We start from the raw sequence: 20,929 nt of genomic DNA, 5'->3' as shown, positions 1-20,929 counted from the left end.
TTCCTGTTGTTCGGAACCAAAATCTGTAAATTAGAAAGTTGTCCGGCTTGATCTGAACAATATGCCTACCGAGTTTTAAGATTGCAGGTAAAACTATGAAACTAACCCTCTCACTTTTGTCAAAAGGTGGCGCTACTGAGTCCCTGCACCACGCCCGTTCCTGAAACTTTGCACATGTCTACTGGCTAATATATGTGACATGTCTGTCGAGTTTCATGCAATTTCAAGCATGCTAAGAGTCTCAAAAGCATCAAAAAAGAATTTTAAAGTTTGATGTGTTGCCACGGCAACAGTATCAAAGATATCAAGAATCCATTCACAGGTCTACATATGGCGTATGTTTACATTATACAGATGAAGTTTGAAGCAAATTGGGTTAAAATAAGAGGGTGATTTCGAAGCATTTTGAAAGTGACACACTTCCTGCTGCCAGTTGGTGGCGCTATAACTTTGACTCACAAAAGTCACATCCATGTGATCGGCCTCTTACAACGAACACACTGCTGAAGTTTCATCAAGATCAGTTAATGTATGCAGAAGTTATAACACACTTCCTGTTTCACGTTTCTCGCCATAATTTCGTTTCCTCGCCACGGCCACACCGTTCGAGATATCAAAAATCCCCTCGCAATTTTTCATCCTCAATGTCTTGACTTCATGCTGACCGAGTTTCGTGGCATTTCTTTGAATTCTCTAGGAGAAGTACTTTAAATTCCATTGCATGCGTTTTACAAACAACCCTAAATAGCCGACTTCCTGTTGGGCTGGGGTAAAAAGTAAGAGCATGAAGTATATATGAACCGATGAGATCTATATGTGTACCGAGTTTCATATTCTTACATACAAGCGTGTTTGATTTATGGACCAAGTTTTCGGACCCCGTTCCAGGGGGCGCTGTCGAGCCCCCCTGCCACGCCCGGGTACCATCTTCACCCCGACCCTGATGGCCGCGGGTTCTGACCCGCGTGCAAAGTTTCAAGAGTTTTCGTGCACGTTAAGAGCCCCAAAAGTGCCCGAATAGTCGTAAGAAAAATAAAAGAGGAGAAAAAAAAATAAATAATCCTAAGGAAAACAATAGGGCCTTCGCCTTTTCAAGGCTTGGGCCCTAATAATCCTTAGGAAAACAATAGGGCCTTCGCCTTTTCAAGGCTTGGGCCCTAATAATCCGTAGGAAAACAATAGGGCCTTCGCCTTTTCAAAGCTTGGGCCCTAATAATCCTTACGAAAACAATAGGGCCTTCGCCTTTTCAAGGCTTGGGCCCTAATAATAATAATAATTATTATTATTATAATCCTTAGGAAAACAATAGGGCCTTCGCCTTTTCAGGGCTTGGGCCCTAATAATAAATGATCCTAAGGAAAACAATAGGGCCTTCGCCTTTTCAAGGCTTGGGCCCTAATAAATAATCCATAGGAAAACAATAGGGCCTTCGCCTTTTCAAGGCTTGGGCCCTAATAATCCTTACGAAAACAATAGGGCTCTGTGCCCTTTCAGGGCTTTGGCCCTAAAAAAACACTTTAATCAATGTGAATGAATCAGCCATCTGGGCTTCGTTTAGTCGATTCACATGGGCCGGCCACCCATACACTGGCCAAACACAGACCACAACAATATACTAACAAAAGAACAATTCACAAAAGAAGAATAAACTAGACAAGTTGGTTTCTTTCTTTGATATCATGTCATTGCAGAAAACATTTCACCACTCAAATAATAAAGCAAAATAAATACAAATCAAAACACTTCAAACCAACCAAACCCAATGATACAATAATAATTTAAACCCACTCAACACCAACCAAATAAACCAAGTAAAAAAAAAAGAACAAAAGAAACAACAATTAATCGGCTCTGTAATTGAGTAGTATCAATGTAAAGCAAGACAAAGAAATAATACAACCAACCCCAAACACAAAATAGCAAACTAAATAGGTTAATAAACAGACCCTAACAATAATAAAAAAATATATAAAAAAAATATAAAAAATTCAATTCAACTCCATTACACACACACTTAAACAAAATACAAAGAAAACGAATAGACACAAATCAATGAAATTACACCAGCAAAGTGATCGAACACAAGGTGGAGCCAGAATCAAAGGCCACGGTGTTAAAGTGGGATTTGGTAGGTGGGGGAACCCTCAAATTTTGTGTAGGTGCAACAGGGAAAAATTACTCACCGTGGGACAACATATTGAGTAGCGTGGTATAGCAATACTTTTTGGGACCAGAGTGTCACTCACTGTGGCACCACATACCACAATACTTATTTACTTGATATTTTAATGGTTTTATTTTGGCCCATCAACACTGATATGATGACGATACTATGTTAAAATTGCTGAACACTGGGCCAAAAATTGAGCCCTGGCATTGTAGCCACATTAGCCCACATTACCCCCCACCCCCCACAGCCATGTGCATTTAAATGTGAGGTAGTTAGGGGGGTTCGGGGGCATGCTCCCCCGAGAAAAATTTGATTTCTCTGACCTACATATGTGCAATTTAAGACTTTTGAAGGCCAAAAAAATGGATAATAAATAGCTTTAAAACCATGTCAGTGTGCATTAGATTATTTGTCAATACCTGCTCTCTCATCTTAATCTTTCTTTTTCTCTCAGTCTCCTTATCCTGCCGTATTTCTTCCCCTCCTAAAGCTGAACTTTGACTGATAGTATTTTCATTTTCGTCTGTGTCAGTGAAGAAAGTAAACATAGGCTCAACTGAGTTTTATGAATCATTTTCTTAGATAAGTTAATTTACTCAAGGCTTTCAGATCAGCATTGCCAATAGGAACCTTCTACAAGCTTTGGAATTTGAAAAGTAATTTTAAATAATACAAATTATAGGCTACGTTTAACGCAGTTAGTGGAATTGGCAGACGTTCCCTTAGGCATGCGTTGTGGAAACGCGTCAAAGCATTCTCAGGTATAAATATGCAGCATTATGCACGGTGATTTTGAACTAATATTTAATGTCGATAATGGTTACATAATGTTAAAACTAATCCTGCTATTGATATCTTTGACTGCCGACCCTATAGAACAGTTAAGGGAAAACAATGTCCGGCGAAATATCGAACTTTAAACTAACTTGACCGCGCTCAACCACCGTGAGTGCATTTCACGCATTTATAATCACTCGAGTTAAGCGGGGAGGAAGGGAGGTTGGTCGGCCAGTTGGTCCATCTCGGGACCAGCAAGATTCGTTGAGATTAAGTAATCTATTTATTTAATCATTTATCTGAGGTTCCGGAACGCAGTTCCGGACCGTTCCGGCCCACTTTAACCCCTGAGCGCATCCAACATGAGCGCTGTAAAGGTAATAGTGAAGACGTTCAATGCAATCGCGAGTGTTCAAGGCAAAATCCCGCGTCCCTAACAGGAAACGCAATTTAAGCCGCAGCAAAGCAGCAGCTGGCAACTTCTGCAAAACAAATAAACATTTTCGTTTGCTTTCTTCTCCCTCCCCACTCCTCTCACATTTTTAATCACACAAACAGGGTAAGGGAAAAATACAATTACCTTTCACGTGTATGACACTCACATACTCACTAACAATGCCTGGACGCACCCGATTAATCTAAAATTAACCCAAACAAGCACATTAATCAAACATGTGAATTAAGTTAAATTCCCAAGAACACCCATATTCTAAGTTTATAATTCCCTCCCGTCTATGAGCCTCCAATTTAACAAAACATACCTTTCCCGAGGAGTGAAGGAGATACAAGACCCACAAAAACCGGTCCCATCGATATAAGACCTACACAAACAGGTCACATCGGTACAATGTCATGAGGAAACGACCTCTCACCTGTGTTTAGCTACGTGATTCCCTGACGTACCCACCGTCTCCATTCAATCAGTGCGCTAATTTTAAATGGGACACGCAGACTAAAGGGGCGATCCCGCTACACTTACATATTGTACCTTTAAAACTATTTGAAAGTGAGTAAATGATGACAGAATTTTCATGGGTGACTACCCCTTTAATAAATGTATTATTGTTATCTTGTTACAGGTCCATCTGATCTGTCCATTTTGTATCTTAAGTATTTAATTGAATATTGTCAATTTTTTACAATTACATTTATTTTTTATATAAGAAGATACTGTTTATCTAAAGTTATTTTATTTGTAGTTAATTGTTCTGCACTTTTGCACATTTTTTTTAACCAAAAGCAAAGTGGTTAACTTGTTTAAAGTAAATGCATTGTCTGCTGGTTTATGCCCATAGTGCAGTATAAGAAGGCACTGATTCATTGTATTCTAATTTATATGGCATACGTATGTTACATAATTTATTGCGTCTGTGCCATTTGTCATTTTATTACATTTCACTGTAATTAAAAGTATAAACTCCAAAGTGTAGATTTCAAAGTGATAGCTATTTTATTAGGAAAACTCTCCTCCCCCACGGGGCATGTTTACGTCATCATCATGGCGTCAGTGCCGCGGAGAAGAATGAGCGGGTGCGAGGGCGGAGCGGAGAGGCGAGTGTCCAATGTTATATTTCTGGCTACTGTAGTCACTCACGCTCACTGATTCAATGAACGGTATAATGGCTGCATCGTCGAACAGAATCATGCTAGGCCCCCTCGTAGCTGCTATCGACCAAGGCACGAGCTCTACACGTTTTCTGGTAAGTCTCATCTGGAGGACATGTCTGGTTGTTGGAGCTTACTGGAGTGGCTCGCATAAAGACAGAGATTGGAGAGTCCTCCGTGCCCTTGCCAACATGTGCCGGCAGATAAAGATGCCGAAGACAGTTCAGCAGGAGTTCTAATTCAGCCGTCATGGAAGTTCCCCAAATGAATTGCTTTTAGTTTGTGGGTCTGCTTAGTCTTACTTACGATGTCAATTGAACATTAGCTGAATCTTTATTTTTATAGTTAGCTTTCTGTTTACTCGGTGCTTGTGCCTGAAAATAATTATTTTAGTGAGATTTTACACTAGGCAAGTAAACACGTTCAGCCCAGATACTGTTAATTTCTATCTGTGAAATTTAACTTGCTAAATTGATAATAATCTACGTTTTACCCAGTTACACAATGTTTGGATTTAAGCAGCATTACAAAGTTCAAATGTTTTGCTTAAAACTGCCACTTTAATATGACTGCTGTAATTATGATGTTTTCAGAACTTGACGACTAAACGACAAAGTCAATCATCACACGTTGGACAGTTTTATATAGGCTATAGTGTACATAAGAGACTGTTTGTTTAGTTGTGTTGAATGATCCTGATAGATTCGCAAGTGAGTGCTAGGGGGCTGTGGAAATGTTTAGTGAAAAATAAAATAAATTAATGGAAAAAAAGTTTATAATAATTTAAAATAAATAGAAAATAAACACAAATCAATAAAAAGTAGATTACAATAAGTGAATGAGGGAATAAATAAATAAATTTTACAGTACTATAATGAGTTGGAAAAATATTAGGCTAATTCAGGAAAATTGGGACATTTTCCCCAGTCATCTGAATGGCAGAATGTGTCCCAATTCACCTTAATAATGTTACTTAACTGAATATTTTCAAAATTATATTTTGACATTATTAGTATGATTTTTTTTTTCCACAGTACATATTTGATCTTTATGCAAGAAACTATATAGCCTTTTAAATTTTAGTTTGGGGTCCCTCACATGAGGAACATCGTATTTGAAGACCCCTTTCTTCACATGTAGTTCTGACCTGAAATGTTACTGTTGCCTAATAAGTTAAAAACATCTGACAAGGTCATGGCACTAATAGTGGCCAAAGCAAAAAATATGTTTTTTTTTTGTTGGTTTTTGTCCATTAGGAAGACAACCTAAAAAAACGTTCCTCATATTGTTAAAATGTTGTGGCGGGAATTGTTACTCAATAGAAAAGCTCAGAATGAAATAAAACTCAGTGATTAATGCCTTTGTAATACCTGGAATTTCCCGTTTTCAGCATCACTGACAAATGACTGCAATACCACACTGAAATGTAGCAGGAACAAGTCAGGGAATTGCTATTCTGGCATTCTTTCTCCAAAACATTGTTTTTATACCTGTGATTTCTGTCTTTCTCCAAGTTGACCAAAGGCAGTTTGGAAGAATAATCTTCATTGGCCAGGCCATCTGACTCTAGTCATAAAAATAAAAAAAGCAGAGTGATTCAGAGCAAATTTGAAAAAAAAAAAAGAGTTAATTTTCTGCTTTAAAATAGGTTAACCTTTGGGATGCCTTTTTTAACCATTTAATCTGACATTTCTGAATGCAATATGTTTCATGATAAGTGGCTTTAATTCATGTTTTCTTTATTTTCTTGTTATGAAATTTTACTGACAGACTTGCCATCTTTCTCTCATCTTTTACTTGTAGGTTTTCAATGCAAAAACCGCAGAGCTTCTCAGCCACCATCAGGTTGAAATTAAACAGAGCTTTCCTAAAGAGGGGTGAGTATTGTGTCCTTTCTGTCATGAGATGACATGCTGGTTCAATGGGGCAATGCATTAATATAGTAAGAGTAAAACTTGTGATTCAAATCACTAGCTCACTATTGGTTCATGCTGCTATTCTGGATGAGCTGAATAGGATTTCTTTCATTCACTTGGATGACAATGATGTCATGTGTCAACTGTGTGTAGTGTGCTGTATTTAAGATTCATGCAGGTTTCATGTGTCAAGTCTGACAGAGAACATTAAAAATGATTTATTGTCTGTTCTCAGCTGGGTGGAGGAAGATCCAAAAGAGATTCTTCAGTCTGTGTATGAGTGTATGGAAAGGACCTGTGAGAAACTGACCCAGCTCAACATTGATATCTCAAACATAAAAGGTACCAGGACCACCTGCTATTTCTCCATGCACATTGCACATGATCTTACACTATGCTATTACGGTTGTTTATTTTAATTTCTTTACTTATTTTAATCTGTGTAGCCATTGGGGTGACAAATCAGAGGGAAACCACCATTGTTTGGGACAAGGAAACAGGGGAACCACTTTACAATGCTATAGGTAAGTAACATTGCTTCACTTTTATATATAAATATCACTTTAATCAGAGATTGTATCCATTGTTTTACAGTTCAGAATCTATACAAAAAAATAACCAAACAATTAATAATTTATTTGGATGTGTTTAGTTTGGCTTGATCTGCGGACCCAGTCCACAGTAGAAAGACTTATCAACAAAACTCCTGGCAGGAACAAAAACCACCTCAAGGTGAGAGTGCCAGTGTTCCCTTGTAAAAAAGACTGAAATTATCTTGAACAGCTACATACACAATCCATTATTATATAAAATAATTTTCTAAATATCTGTCAGGAAGTCTTTATTTTTTAAATCCCCATGAAATCAAGATGGAAGTTTTGTGACTTTTAGTATGAATATCTATAAGCTTGCGAGCTCCAAAACATGACAAAATGAACATTTAGAAGATGCATTCTAAATGTACATTTTAATTACACCATTATGCACTTTTTTCTGTCCAATCAAGTGCTCTCTAGGATCTGAAGCATCCCCAACATAAAAACACGCTTAAACTGCTTCAGTGCATCTGAAATAGGTCACTTTTCAAAATGTTTTTTTTTATATGGTGAAATTTGATTACTAATTTTTTTTTAAAAGTTAGTTACAGTTTCATATTAAATCTAAAGGGGAAATCTATTATAGGCTACTTAATTTTGAATACAACTGTGTTTGAGTTATGTCATATTTTACTCAAAGTTGACAAAATGTAATTATTATTGTTACTTATCTTGCCTTATAAAGCACAAGACTGGCCTCCCCATCAGCACATACTTCAGTGCAGTGAAGTTACGATGGTTGATGGATAATGTGGAAAAGATCCACGAAGCTATGCTCTCCCACAAGGCAATGTTTGGAACGATTGACTCCTGGCTTATCTGGGTAAGAGCAGTGGCAGTGAGAAATCTCTTATGTGATATATACTGACTGTGTATCCACAAGTTTCCTACGTCCTATGAGGCCTTACGTCAAAAGTCTTCCGGTTCGAGGTAAACAAGCGAGACGTGACACTCGTTCATTCATTCAACAGTTGACAGTCATTCAAGATGTAACGTTAGCGATCCAAACTTGCTTACGATGTGGGAACATAACCTCAACGAAATTAGAAAAGGGTGAAATAGCAGTAACTTAGGCTACTAGGGATGGGCATTCGATTACATTTTCTTAGTCGATCGTCGGGAGAATTAACGATCGACTGAAGGTGATGATACACAGGGCAACTTTTTGAGCAATTTTGATGGGCAATGTTTCCGTCAATGGGCAACCAGATAAGACACAGGGCCCACAACCGATCTAATTTATCGAGATAGAAATATATTGCCCATTTTCAATGGGAAAGTCTCACAGTCTGTCAGTTCAAAGCTAGACTAAAAACACATCTCTTTTACCTAGCATTCACATAACACCTCTATAGACTCCTATAATTCAATATTAGGCTGCATAGATTAGGTCACCCGGAACTGGGAACACTTCCCTTAAATCCTGATGTACTTGTTACATCATAAGAAGAATGGCATCTACGCTAATTTTAGTGTGTTTGTTTATCCCGAGGTTTTCCCGCAGCCTGCCGGATCCAGGCCGTTTCCAGATCTGACGAAGGACTTTCGCCTGGACACGATGACAATGCAGTCCTGAAGTGCCAACTAGCCTCTCCCTATGGAGGATCCCTATACCACTCTACAGATAAAGCGTTGTGGAATTTTTTGGTTCGCGTACCTACCCAAAGTGATAAGATAAAATAAAATTCTGCATCAAAATTTATAGACAAGACAAGTAGTTTGTTTAGGCATGGTTTGTAAGGAATTACAAACCTGCGCACATATTCAAATGCACATAACTATATAATCAATTCTTAATGCGCATGTGAACGCCATCAGCGTCTATCACAGGTTCACGTTTAAAGTATGTTTAGAGAGAACGGTGTCGTCTTAGCGGCCCCTAATTTAATAACAAATGATAATTTAGACTGAAGTGAATCAATCAAAACTAACATTAGCTGGAAAAAACATTTTTCAAGAACCACTATAAAACCAAACCAATCTCTGTTACCTTAAATTATATGTTTATCTCTGTAAAGCTGCTTTGAAACAATCTACATTGTTAAAAGCGCTATATAAATGAGGATGAGGAAAGTGCCCAAGCAACAATCACTCGGCAAGATTGCCCAGCAACATTGCTCAAAAAGTTGCCCTGTGTATCATCACCTTAAGGTTATAGGCTAAACTAATATTTATATTAAAATTTAATATTATTTAACTTTTTATAAATTAAAAATGCAATAAAAATACAGCGTGTTTTTCCATTCTTTGGAATTCTTTATTACTAGAAGATCAACTTGTGGCAGTTAAACTGGAGGTTAGGCTAATCTTGAAGATGTGCTGCGGTGCTCTGGAACCTGCTGCTGCGAGCCGCCGGCGTTTCTTAAACAGAGACCGTTGTTTGTTCCTAAATAATAATAAAAAAAAGATTCATGTTAAATATGCTGTAACATACGCGATATAAAACGAAATCGATCCACGAATCTGTGTCGCGGTGTGTGAAGGGAGAATTTCAACTCCCAGAGTTATCCTTCCTGTCCAGATCCAATAGGCTATAGCATATCTTTAAATTACTATTAGTAGCCTATTATTTGAAGTTAACATTATACAATACAATACCACAAAAATGCATTTAATATATTAAAACTTCTGTTTATATATCATACTCCATTAATAAAGGAGTCCAGAAATTAGAAAAATATAATACATGCATTTTATATTTAATATGTGACACAAAAAAATCGTTAAGTTTTAGGTGGCAAATTTTTTTTTTTTAGTAATTCTGTGAAATGTGTGAATTACACTGCGCAACCTAAAGTAATACTACCCACTGGATGAAGGGTTGGCTCTCCACAGAAAATAAAGTATTCATTTTATTTTATTTTTCGTGTTCGCATTTATGAGGAAAAAACAATGTTATGGACGTGAGAGTTCCCTGAAAGTGTTAGCCTACTAAAAGACTGCTGTGCGACTGCCTACTAAAAGACTTCAGTGCTCTGGCAACGGTTAACAGGTTAAAACTTTTACAGACCTCAAACAGAAGCACTAAGTCTTTCTTTAAAGTTAATTTTGTTTTGTATTAATTGTGTCTTCATTTTGATCAATGTTTCATCCACAAATTACCTGGATTTAATAAATAAGTAAATATAGCAGACAATAATTTCACCACACGGAGGCGTCGACGCCTGAACTGCAGCTCGTCTCATAAATGAACCGAAACTCAGCATAGTCTACTTGCCTTACAGACCTGAGAAATATATATATATATATTATCTACAGAACGCTTGAAATGTCTTAAACGGAACAACTCAAAACGAAAGAAAACTTATGTAATCCATATGAAATGTGCATTTTCCTCCAGCGCGTTCACTACTGTGAAGATCGCGAGTCAGCATCGACACAGAAAACACTTGTTTATTAATAAATAGCCTAATTAAAATGTATCATTGCTATATTTTACATATTCATAATCATTACTTATGCCGGTTCTTTGTGACAGCTTTTAGGTGTTTTATTGGCAGCGCCACCCTTAAATGTTACATGAACACGTCTGCATCAGCACCGAAAACATGGAGATGTTTATATAATGGGATAATTGTAGGCTATAATAAAATTGGCCAGTGAATTAGCACGTGTTGTCCATGAGCTCCGTAACAACATCTCTCATAAAGGTTTGCGACTTAGTTTAAATAGTAAAAAAATGATCCGAAAAAAAAAGAAAACACCTAGCCTCTTCGCTAAATAGCACACAAAATACCATTGGTATGCTACTTCCGCCGCCTGACCGGAAGTTGCACCCACTTTATTTTTTACAGTAGCGCCCCCCAGAAACAGGTGGATATGAGTTTGGGGTTAAAGTGTAAAAGAAGAAATCAGTGCATGGCTTTGTGGCAGTCCAATGCCATCAGGCTTCTAAATAATAATGCTCATACTTACTGATATGGCAAAATAAACTCGTGCTTGCTGATACTGGCTCTGATCAGTATGAAGTGATCATGATGTAAATATTTAAGCTTGTTAAAATAATAGGTGATGATAACCCATTACTTTCAGTGCTTGACAGGGGGGAAGAAGGGAGGTGTTCACTGCACAGATGTGACCAATGCCAGCCGGACCATGCTCTTCAATATTCACACAATGGACTGGGATCCAGAGCTCTGCACGTAATTATACGTTTGCTTACATAGTTTTTTTTATTTTTATAAATCTTTCTGGAGTAAAGCTAACGTGCATATGCAGTAGCTAGTCAAAAAGAATGTGACTTAAAGGGATAATCCACAAAAGAATTAAAATCCTCTTATCATTTACTCACCCTAATGCCATCACAGATGTATATAACTTTCTTTCTTTTTTTACTATAAACCATAGTTTCTGGCTAGATACACAGGTTAATGAGTTTTAGCTTGACATAAACGTCAGCACATTTTGAAATGTGATTTTAGCGCGTTGTGAAACTCTGAAAGAAGTGATGTCTTCTGTGGTTCTCATTGAGCTTCAGAACACATTTACATCACACTTCACAGTGTGCTGACGTAGCACTTTACGACACTCATGAAGCCCCATATGACAGTTTGTTGGAAGCTAGGTTTATAGTAAGAATTTAACGATACCAATACTGCATTTATGTACTCGTACTCATTAAAATGCTCCAATACCACGCAGTGTGTACAGTGCTTGTGACAAAGAAACTTAGACAACAGGGCAAACAGAAAGCAGAATGGATTAATCAGAGAAGGATGTCTATGGAGTAAATTTATCGAATTAATAGAATTTTAAACAAATTAAATATTTAAGCCTTTATATAGCTGCAGCGGCACAGCGACAAGATGGTTGAGCTGACATCCCTTTTTCATAGAACTCAATGAAAAGTTTGCAGTTCGATCGGATATGTAAATAGCAAATAAAACTAGAATGTACATTTCCTGAAGAAAATGTGAGTGGGTGCTTGCAGTGGCAAAACTCGCTACTCGGTTGCTAGGGTGTTGTACATGATTGCATATTAGCCAACAAACATGTCCGTACGATGTTGTGGAGCTGAAATATGTCTTCTATATGTTGCAATATGGTTGCTAGGTGGCTCTAAACGGTTGCCAGTGTGTGTTTACATAGTTACCATGGTGATATTTACAGACTGTTTCCCAACCGAAACAAACAAGCCGACCCCCATCTTTATATGATGTTCTGATGCAGTGATATAGGTTTTGATAAATGGTTGCTAGGGTACTCTGTTTAGTTGCTAGGAAGGGGCTTGAGAGCTGCCAATGATGAAATTCCAAAGGCTGCTTGTCAGTATGAATGATAAACCAACTCCCATGCCTCTGACATTCAGAATGCAAGATATCCCTCTATGGATTTTGGTTGTTAAGGTGCTCGACAATGGTTGCTAGGGCGGGGCTAGGAAGTGTTGAGGTGATTCATGATTGGCTGTTTGCTGCCCCGAGTCAAACGAGAACACCCGCGTGTTTCTATGACACTTCTATCCAAAGATATCCCTTTGATCTCTTTCAATGTTAGTCTATGGAACTTGTTGCTAAGGTGCTCTAAATGGTTGCTAGGCCATGGCTTGATTACTTCACAATGATCCTGAGTGACTGATTGGTCGTCTGAGTAAAATGAGCCCGCCCCTTTGTCTCTATGACACTGTGATCCAGAGCTATGTTCAATACAAAATCCCTATGCAATTTACCATAGTAGGAAAAGCATGTGTGTTTCATGGGACGTTCCTTCCCCATAGTAAGTCAATGGGGCAACTTTGGGCAGCTCCTGCCCCCCAGGGGTACAACTTTTACACTTCTCCTCAGTATGCCGCACGATTTGATGCCTCATTCATTGGTCTGTGAAAAAAGCTGCGGGAGGATGAGTGCACCAAACTTTTTCCCGGAATAGTAAGTATACAACTAGAATGTACATTTCCAGAGTGGTGCTTGCAGTGGCAAAACTCGCCACTCGGTTGCTAGAGTGTGGTACATGATTGCATATGAACCAACAAACTTACCTGTATGATGTTTTGGTGCTGAGATATGGCTTATCCATGTGTTCAGGTGGTTGCTAGGTGGTTACTAGGGTGTGCTGGGTGGTTGCTATGGTGTTGCTAGGAAGTTGCAAAGGTGTTCTGGGTGGTTGCTAGGGCATTGCTAGGTGGTTGCTAGGGCGTTGCTAAGATGTTCTGGGTGGTTGCTATTAGGGTTGTGCCGATAGACGATAGTGTCGTGTATCGACAATAGTCTGAGATTTCACCGAGCGCAGATGCCTTTGACGATATCAATACGATATTGGCTCGTTTTACCATGAACGTATTAAATTATTATTATTAGTATTATTATTATTATAAAGCTAGTATTGTTATTAAATGAATATTAGGAACTACAATTAATTTGCCTTGCCTAAATTCATAACGACATCACTTGCCTAACACTTGCGACAACACCGACACGCACGTATGAGGACTCCTCTAAGAAAATGTTTTTAAAACAGAATAAAAAAACTAGGCCTACATCCCACATCAACATTGAACTGCAAGGTGATCCATTCACAAATCGTCAAGAGTGCTTGTTTTAACAGACGCACGCATATCTTATAGCCTACAGATCCAAGATGAAAACGGCATCGTTGTTCGTCGTCAGTATTTTGTTTCCATAGCACATTAACAAAAAGTTTAATGACACCAATAACACTAAAAACAATACAATTACTAAATATTAATAATAATAATATCACTAAAATGATATAGGCCAGTCTTTAGTTCAAGAACACAGCACAACTCTGCCATCTGTGAAAATCAAAAGTAGCTTCAAACACTTGTTTAACAAGAAATATTCTTGTAATTTTTTCTCTGTCATCATATAGGTCCACAAGAGAAATATTAAGCCATTAAACTATGATAGTCCCTATACCGTTATATCCATCGTCGTCTCTGAGAGAACGCGGCGTTTATGCAGCGACAGATGCTGAAAGCTCAGTCCGTTTCCACTTTCACTTTCAGGAATGAGCGCGTTTACATGCACGTTCTTAACACGATTATTCTGAATAAACTTACAATGCATGTGGTCATATAAACGCATTAACCTGTTTTCCTTTATCGGAGTCAAGTCATAAGTTTATGTATAAACCGATCGACTCAGCTAGATTTCTGCCCCTTACTCTGATTTCTCCCGGCATTTAAAACACATGAACCCGCGTTCTTGGGCTTATTGAAGTGCACATATGTGAAGTGCATCCAAACAGGGCATAAAAAAAAAAAGTTTGGTTCCGGTTGGTTGTCAGTTGAGGTCATGGGTCGGTAGGGACTTTTTTTTTTTGTCCAGTGGCAGCAAGGGATAGAAAGGAAATTATTCATATTATTTTTTTAGTTTTTATTTACAGTAGCGATGGAAAAGCTACTATATTTTTTCATAAAATAGCCTACCTATACATGTACTCTACCACCTTGTGTGTCCCAGGATATTACACACACACACGCTGATTTTAAATGTGTGCGCGGGGGCAAACGGGACGTCAGACATCTCGTGAGTTCAGTGTTGGAAAGATCAGTTGTTTTAACCATTCATTAAAACAAATCGGTTCAAATGAGTCATTAGTTCGCGAATTAGACGTGTCATTATCGGACGTGTGCGCGTTGTGTGATTATCCCGGCGGTTAGGACATCCCACAAGATTTGTGTCATCATCACAGAAAACATTTCATCACTGGATAGTTTTTTCTTTTATTTAAAAGTGTGGTTTATATGTCAGCTGAATGTGTGGAACGCTTTGCAGAGAAGATCAGGCAACGTATTTTAGCACAATTCCCACCCATCGGTAATTCAGGAAAAAATAAATCTCCGAATGCTCCACATGAAACTTTAGTCTTCCGACCTTGCCATCGTGTCGATTTATTTTCATCAATATGTGCGACGGAGAGAGAGCAAGACAGTGCTGAGTTTTGAGACGGTGAAGCCTATACTTTCGCCTGGCTCCGCAGAGAGAGTGCGCGCGTGCGACCGGGGCTCTCTCTCTTATCTCTGCTCGTTCAGTTCATGCGCCCTGTTACAAGCGCAGCATTGCATCTACATGACAACAACGATGTGTGAACGCCAGTGGCTGCCTCGTTTGTTAGCATTGCTGGAGGACAACAGGCTATACAAATACGGTGCTGTACAAAAACATAAATTATAGTTCGCCTCAAAGTTTTTTATTTGTGTATTTATTTAATTTGTATTATTTGTTCCCCAAGCTCATAAAATAAATTTGGGTCGCACATAAATTGACAGGGTCGGTCGGAACCAAACCGGAACCAAAATTTTTTTTTTCTTATGCCCAGAGAGAGCACTGGGAGGACATATATCGCAAACTCCGACTCTTTCTTGACCTTAGAAATTGTTAAAACGTGTTTTCATCTCGTTCAGAAGTAAATTTAAAATGCTGCATCTAACGGCATGAGAGGATAGTGTGTGTCCGTAAATTTCCCGCTGACATGTTGAAATACTCTGAGTCAGATACAAAAATGATTAGGATCTTTTTTTTTTACCTCACTATACCGGGAAATAACCTGATCTAGCCTAGTAATAAACACTCCACCTTTGCTAGCAAAATAGAAAAATATTCTCGCATAAAATGAAGTAATAAAACAAGTAAATTGAGTAAATAATCAAGTTAATAATCAAATAAGCCCCGCCCCCTCACGATAATATCGTGTATCGCCGATCTCACAGGCTGACGATATGAAAATGGAGCATATCGCCCAACACTAGTTGCTATAGTGTTGCTAGGAGGTTGCTAGGGTGTTCTGGGTGGTTGCTAGGGTATTCTGGGTGGGTTCTGGGGGGTTGCTAGGTGGTTGCTAGGGTATTCTGGGTGGTTGCTAGGGCATTGCTAGGCGGTTGCTAGGGTGTTCTGGGTGGTTGCTAGGGCGTTGCTAGGCGGGTTGCTAGGGTGTTTTGGGGGTTGCTATGGTGTTGCTAGGGTATTCTGGTTGGTTGCTATGGTGTTGCTAGGCGGTTGTAGGGTATTCTGGGTGGTTGCTATGGTGTTGCTAGGCAGTTGCTATGGTGTTCTGGTTGGTTGCTAGGACGTTGCTAGGTGGTTGCTAAGGTATTCTGGGTGGTTGCTATGGTGTTACTAGGTGGTTGGTAGTTGTCACAGATGGTTACTGTTGGAGTTCTAATCATTTTCTTGGCATGATTTAGCACTTAAATGATCATTATTAGCATGTAGCTATTCACAGCTAGCATGTGTAGCATGTTGGAAGTCCTGTTTGCTAGCATGAGTCTAAAAATGAGTCAAAAGAGCCAACCCCCATCTCTATACGATGTTCTAATCCAGAGATATAGGTCTTGCAAAATGGTTGCTAGGGTACTCTGTTTGGTTGCTAGGGAGTGGCTTGGCAGCTGCTAGTCATGAAACTCCAAAGGCTGCTTGTCACTATGAATGATATCAACCAACTCCCATGCCTCTGTGACATTCAGAATGGAAGATATCCCTCTATGGATTTTGGTTGCTAAGGTGCTCGACAATGGTTGCTAGGGAGGGACTAAGAAGTGTTGAGGTAATTCCTGATTGGCTGTTTGCTGCCCCGGGTCAAACAAGACCACCCACGTGTTTCTATGATACTTCTATCCAGAGATATCCCTTTTATCTCTTTCAATAGAAGTCTATGGACCTTGTTGCTAAGGTGCTCTAAATGGTTGCTAGGGCGTGGTTTAATAGCTTCACAATGATCCTAAGAGACTGATTGGTCGTCTGAGTAAAATGAGCCCGCCCCCCTTGTCTCTATGACACTGTAATCCAGAGCTATGTTCAATACAAAATCACTATGCAATGTGTAGGACTATGCAATTTCATGGGCCGTCCTACACCATAGTAAGTCAATGGGGCAACTTTTGGAAGCTCTTGCCCCTCAGGGGTGCAACTTTTACCCCATTGTGAGGTATGTTCTTACACAGCCTGTCAGCCTCTTCAAATGTGGCAAATCACACGTTTCTGAAAAATCTGAGTTCTGAGCTATGACTTGTCGAAGTTTATCGCAATGTTAAGTCTATGCTTTTTTGCCCCTGGGGCAATCACCGTACCCCCGTTCGCTTATAAAAGTCATAGCACACCTCTCCTAAATAGGCCGCACGATTTGACGCCTCACTCAGGGGTCTGTGATGTCAGCATGTATTTATTACAACATAGTAACAGATAGTTACTATAGAGTTATTATAGAGTTCTTAAAATCTTCAGTAACGAGTGCCTTTAGTACGCCCTTTAGTATGCCCTACGGTTGCTAGGGTGCTGTAATTGTTTGCTAGGGTGCGGCTATGAAGATTTTAGGCCATTATTATTGGCTGCTTGATAATATAAACCTCTGAGGGAGAGAGAGAGAGGGAGAGATAGGCTAGTGACAAATGGTCAAAAAGTGCTTTAGTTTTTGAGTGTGTGTGTTTTTGAGATACCCCTACCGGAGGTAGAACTAAACCCAACAATGTTTTTTCCTCATCTCTAAGGTCTCCCATATATGAAATGGATTCTTGGCTCAAAATATTTTACTGCTAAGATTGTTAAATTAACAGATATTGTTATACACCCCAAAACCAAAAAAGGACTAAAATATAGCCTGTCCGTATGGGAGTTAAGGCATATAAACTAGTACAAATCAAATCACACAAGCTCTGAGAGCTTTGAAACTTGACATGTTTGTAGGCAGGAAGTAGCTTTAACTACTAGAAAAGACTGGATGTGAATATCTTGATGTATGGAATAAATAGAGACATATAAACACATACCTAAAATAAGCGGACTTGCACAAATTGAATATCCATGCAGAATGTTTTAATTTACTTTATGGTTGCTCTGCCAGGGATTATCATAGAAACACATATGATGACTTGTTGGAAAGGTGGGGTTGTGCTGAATCCAGAAATACCAAATAAGTAAATATAGCATGACAAAAAGGGTGTTCTGTCTCTCAATGTATGAGGTGTACAAAATTATAGATAATGGAACACTGACATTTAGTCCAAAGCCCATTATCAGTGGTGAGAAGAATGTTGAGAAATTCAAATATAAGATACATTTAATTATGAAACATTCCATATGGCACCTTGTACTATATTAAAACAAAGATTGAAATCGAAAGATAACACCTTACCAAAGCACAAACAGGAGAAAAGGAGTCAGGATTGGAGTTTGACCATGAGCCTTTTAATAAAACTATAACTTAACTTCACAAAATACAAATTAATTTACTGTCTTAAATCAAACAAATGGCAATCAAACAAAACAAACACTCTGAGGGGGAATGAGCCCCTAATCTACAAGAAGATTGTTCCAAAGTTTTGCTGCTAAATAGTAGAATGATCTACCACCAGCACTAGGTATATTATTAACTGGCTGGAATTTTGAGATCGCAATAAATGTGAAGGACTATAATGCGTTAAGAGCTCGCTCAAGTACTGCGGAGCTAAACCATTTAGGGCTTTGTAAGTAATCAGCAATATTTAAAAATATATACGATGTTTAATAGGCAGCCAATGCAGTGTTGACAGAACAGGGCTAATATGGTCATACTTCCTGGTTCTGGTAAGAACTCTAGCTGCTGCGTTTGAACTAGCTGTAGTTTGTTTATTAAGTGTGCAGGGCAACCACCCAGTAGAGCATTACAATAATCTAGTCTTGATGTCATGAACGCATGAACTAATTGTCTAACATATTTATAACACAGAGTCGGCTTTACAGCCTTGGCTAAATGTAATTTACATGAGACTAGATAATGATCTGAGATGTCGTCACTCTGCTGCAGAATTTCAACGGCATCAACATCTATTCCATGTGATAGTATTAGATCTAGAGTATGATTACGACAATGAGTAGGTCCTGACACGTGTTGTCTAACTCCAATTGAGTTTACAATGTATTTAAATGCCAATCCCACTGCATCTTTTTCATTATCTACATGTATATTAAAATCACCAACAATTAGTACTTTATCTGCAGCCAATACTAATTCTGATAGAAGTCTGCAAATTCTTTGATAAAATCTTTATGGTGCCCTGGTGGCCTGTATAGAGCAGCCAGCAGAATTCTCAAACGTGATTTATCGTTTACACTATATACACTCACCTAAATTATTATTTGGAACACCTGTTCAATTTCTCATTAATGCAATTATCTAAACAACCAATCACATGGCAGTTGCTTCAATGCATTTAGGGGTGTGGTCCTGGTCAAGACAATCTCCTGAACTCCAAACTGAATGTCAGAATGGGAAAGAAAGGTGATTTAAACAATTTTGAGCGTGGCATGGTTGCAGTCCTGTGGGCGAAAATGCCTTGTTGATGCTAGAGGTCAGAGGAGAATGGGCCGACTGATTCAAGCTGATAGAAGAGCAACTTTGACTGAAATAACCACTCGTTACAACCGAGATATGCAGCAAAGCATTTGTGAAGCCACAACATCCAAAACCTTGAGGCGGATGGGCTACAACAGCAGAAGACCCCACCGGGTACCACTCATCTCCACTACAAATAGGAAAAAGAGGCTACAATTTGCAAGAGCTCACCAAAAAATGTTGCCTGGTCTGATGAGTCTCGATTTCTGTTGAGACATTCAGATGGCAGAGTCAGAATTTGTCGTAAACAGAATGAGAACATGGATCCATCATGCCTTGTTGTGGTGGTGGTGTAATGGTGTGGGGGATGTTTTCTTGGCACTTTAGGCCCCTTAGTGCCAATTGGGCATCGTTTAAATGCCACGGCCTACCTGAGCATTGTTTCTGACCATGTCCATCCCTTTATGGCCACCATGTACCCATCCTCTGATGGCTACTTCCAGTAGGATAATGCACCATTTCACAAAGCTCGAATCATTTCAAATTGGTTTCTTGAACATGACAATGAGTTCACTGTACTAAAATGGCCCCCACAGTCACCAGATCTCAACCCAATAGAGCATCTTTGGGATGTGGAGGAACGGGAGCTTCGTGCCCTGGATGTGCATCCTACAAATCTCCATCAACTGCAAGATGCTATCCTATCAATATGGGCCAACATTTCTAAAGAATGCTTTCAGCACCTTGTTGAATCAATGCCACGTAGAATTAAGGCAGTTCTGAAGGCGAAAGGGGGTCAAACACAGTGTTAGTATGGTGTTCCTAATAATCCTTTAGGTGAGTGTATTTTTACATTAAGCACTACATTACTACATTAATAACACATCAAAAGAAGTATATTTAAAACTAGATTTCTAAGTGGTTTTGAAAATATGACTATAAATTACAGTAACACCTCCCCCTTTGCGTTTCAGACGAGGTTCATGTTTATAACAGTAATCTTGTGGGGTTGACTCATTTAAAGTAATGTAATCGTCTGGTTTTAGCCAGGTTTCTGGCAAACACAGCACATCTAGATTATAATCTGAAATCATATCATTAACTGTGAGCGATTTTGAAGTAAGGGGTCAAATATTCAGTAACCCAAGCTTTATTATTTGCTCATCTGTATTATATCTGTTTTTTATTTGTTGAACATCACTTACATTTTTAACCTTAGATGGGTTTGGATGTTTTTTGGATTTCCAAATTTGTGGAACAGACACAGTCTCTATATGATAATATCTAGGTGAAAGAGCCTCTATGTGATAGGATTTATCTGACCTCGGTGACGCAAGGCCGCTAGCAGATGGTCGGTTTAGCCAGTCTGTCTGCTTCCTGACCTGAGCCCCAGATTGTCATGTTTTATCTCTAAGACTATGAGCCAAATTACTAGAGAGAAGAGCAGCACCAGCCCAGGAGGGATGAATACCATCTCTTTTCAACAGGTCAGGCTTGCCCCAAAAACTTTTCCAATTGTCTATGAATTCTACATTATTATGCGGACACCACTCAGACAACCTGCCATTGAGTGAACACAATCTACTAACTATCTCATCAC

The 20,929-nt window shown here is 38.8% G+C and overlaps 1 protein-coding gene across 7 annotated transcripts in view; it reads left to right on the top strand.

Moving 5' to 3' along the window:
- The first annotated feature begins 4,424 nt into the window (after positions 1–4,424).
- The window catches only part of LOC143740201 (glycerol kinase), a 53,681-nt gene continuing 37,176 nt past the window's right edge, over positions 4,425–20,929 (top strand). For 3 of the 7 annotated variants that reach the window (XM_077232252.1, XM_077232248.1, XM_077232247.1), the window contains exons 1-7: positions 4,439–4,648; positions 6,357–6,430; positions 6,705–6,811; positions 6,916–6,993; positions 7,122–7,201; positions 7,751–7,888; positions 11,098–11,207. In XM_077232252.1, coding sequence (XP_077088367.1) covers positions 4,556–4,648; positions 6,357–6,430; positions 6,705–6,811; positions 6,916–6,993; positions 7,122–7,201; positions 7,751–7,888; positions 11,098–11,207 — 680 coding nt within the window. In that variant the 5' untranslated portion in view covers positions 4,439–4,555. Of the gene's footprint in view, positions 4,649–6,356; positions 6,431–6,704; positions 6,812–6,915; positions 6,994–7,121; positions 7,202–7,750; positions 7,889–11,097; positions 11,208–20,929 lie in introns of all 7 variants that reach the window. The other 4 variants (XM_077232254.1, XM_077232249.1, XM_077232250.1 and 1 more) reach the window with 3 other exon arrangements.

This window comes from Siphateles boraxobius, unplaced genomic scaffold (genome assembly GCF_051911475.1).
Source record: "Siphateles boraxobius isolate OS27281-9 unplaced genomic scaffold, OSU_SipBor_1 17, whole genome shotgun sequence".
In the NCBI taxonomy this organism is placed as follows: Eukaryota; Metazoa; Chordata; class Actinopteri; order Cypriniformes; family Leuciscidae; genus Siphateles; species Siphateles boraxobius.
This window is presented reverse-complemented; position numbering and strand designations above follow the sequence as displayed.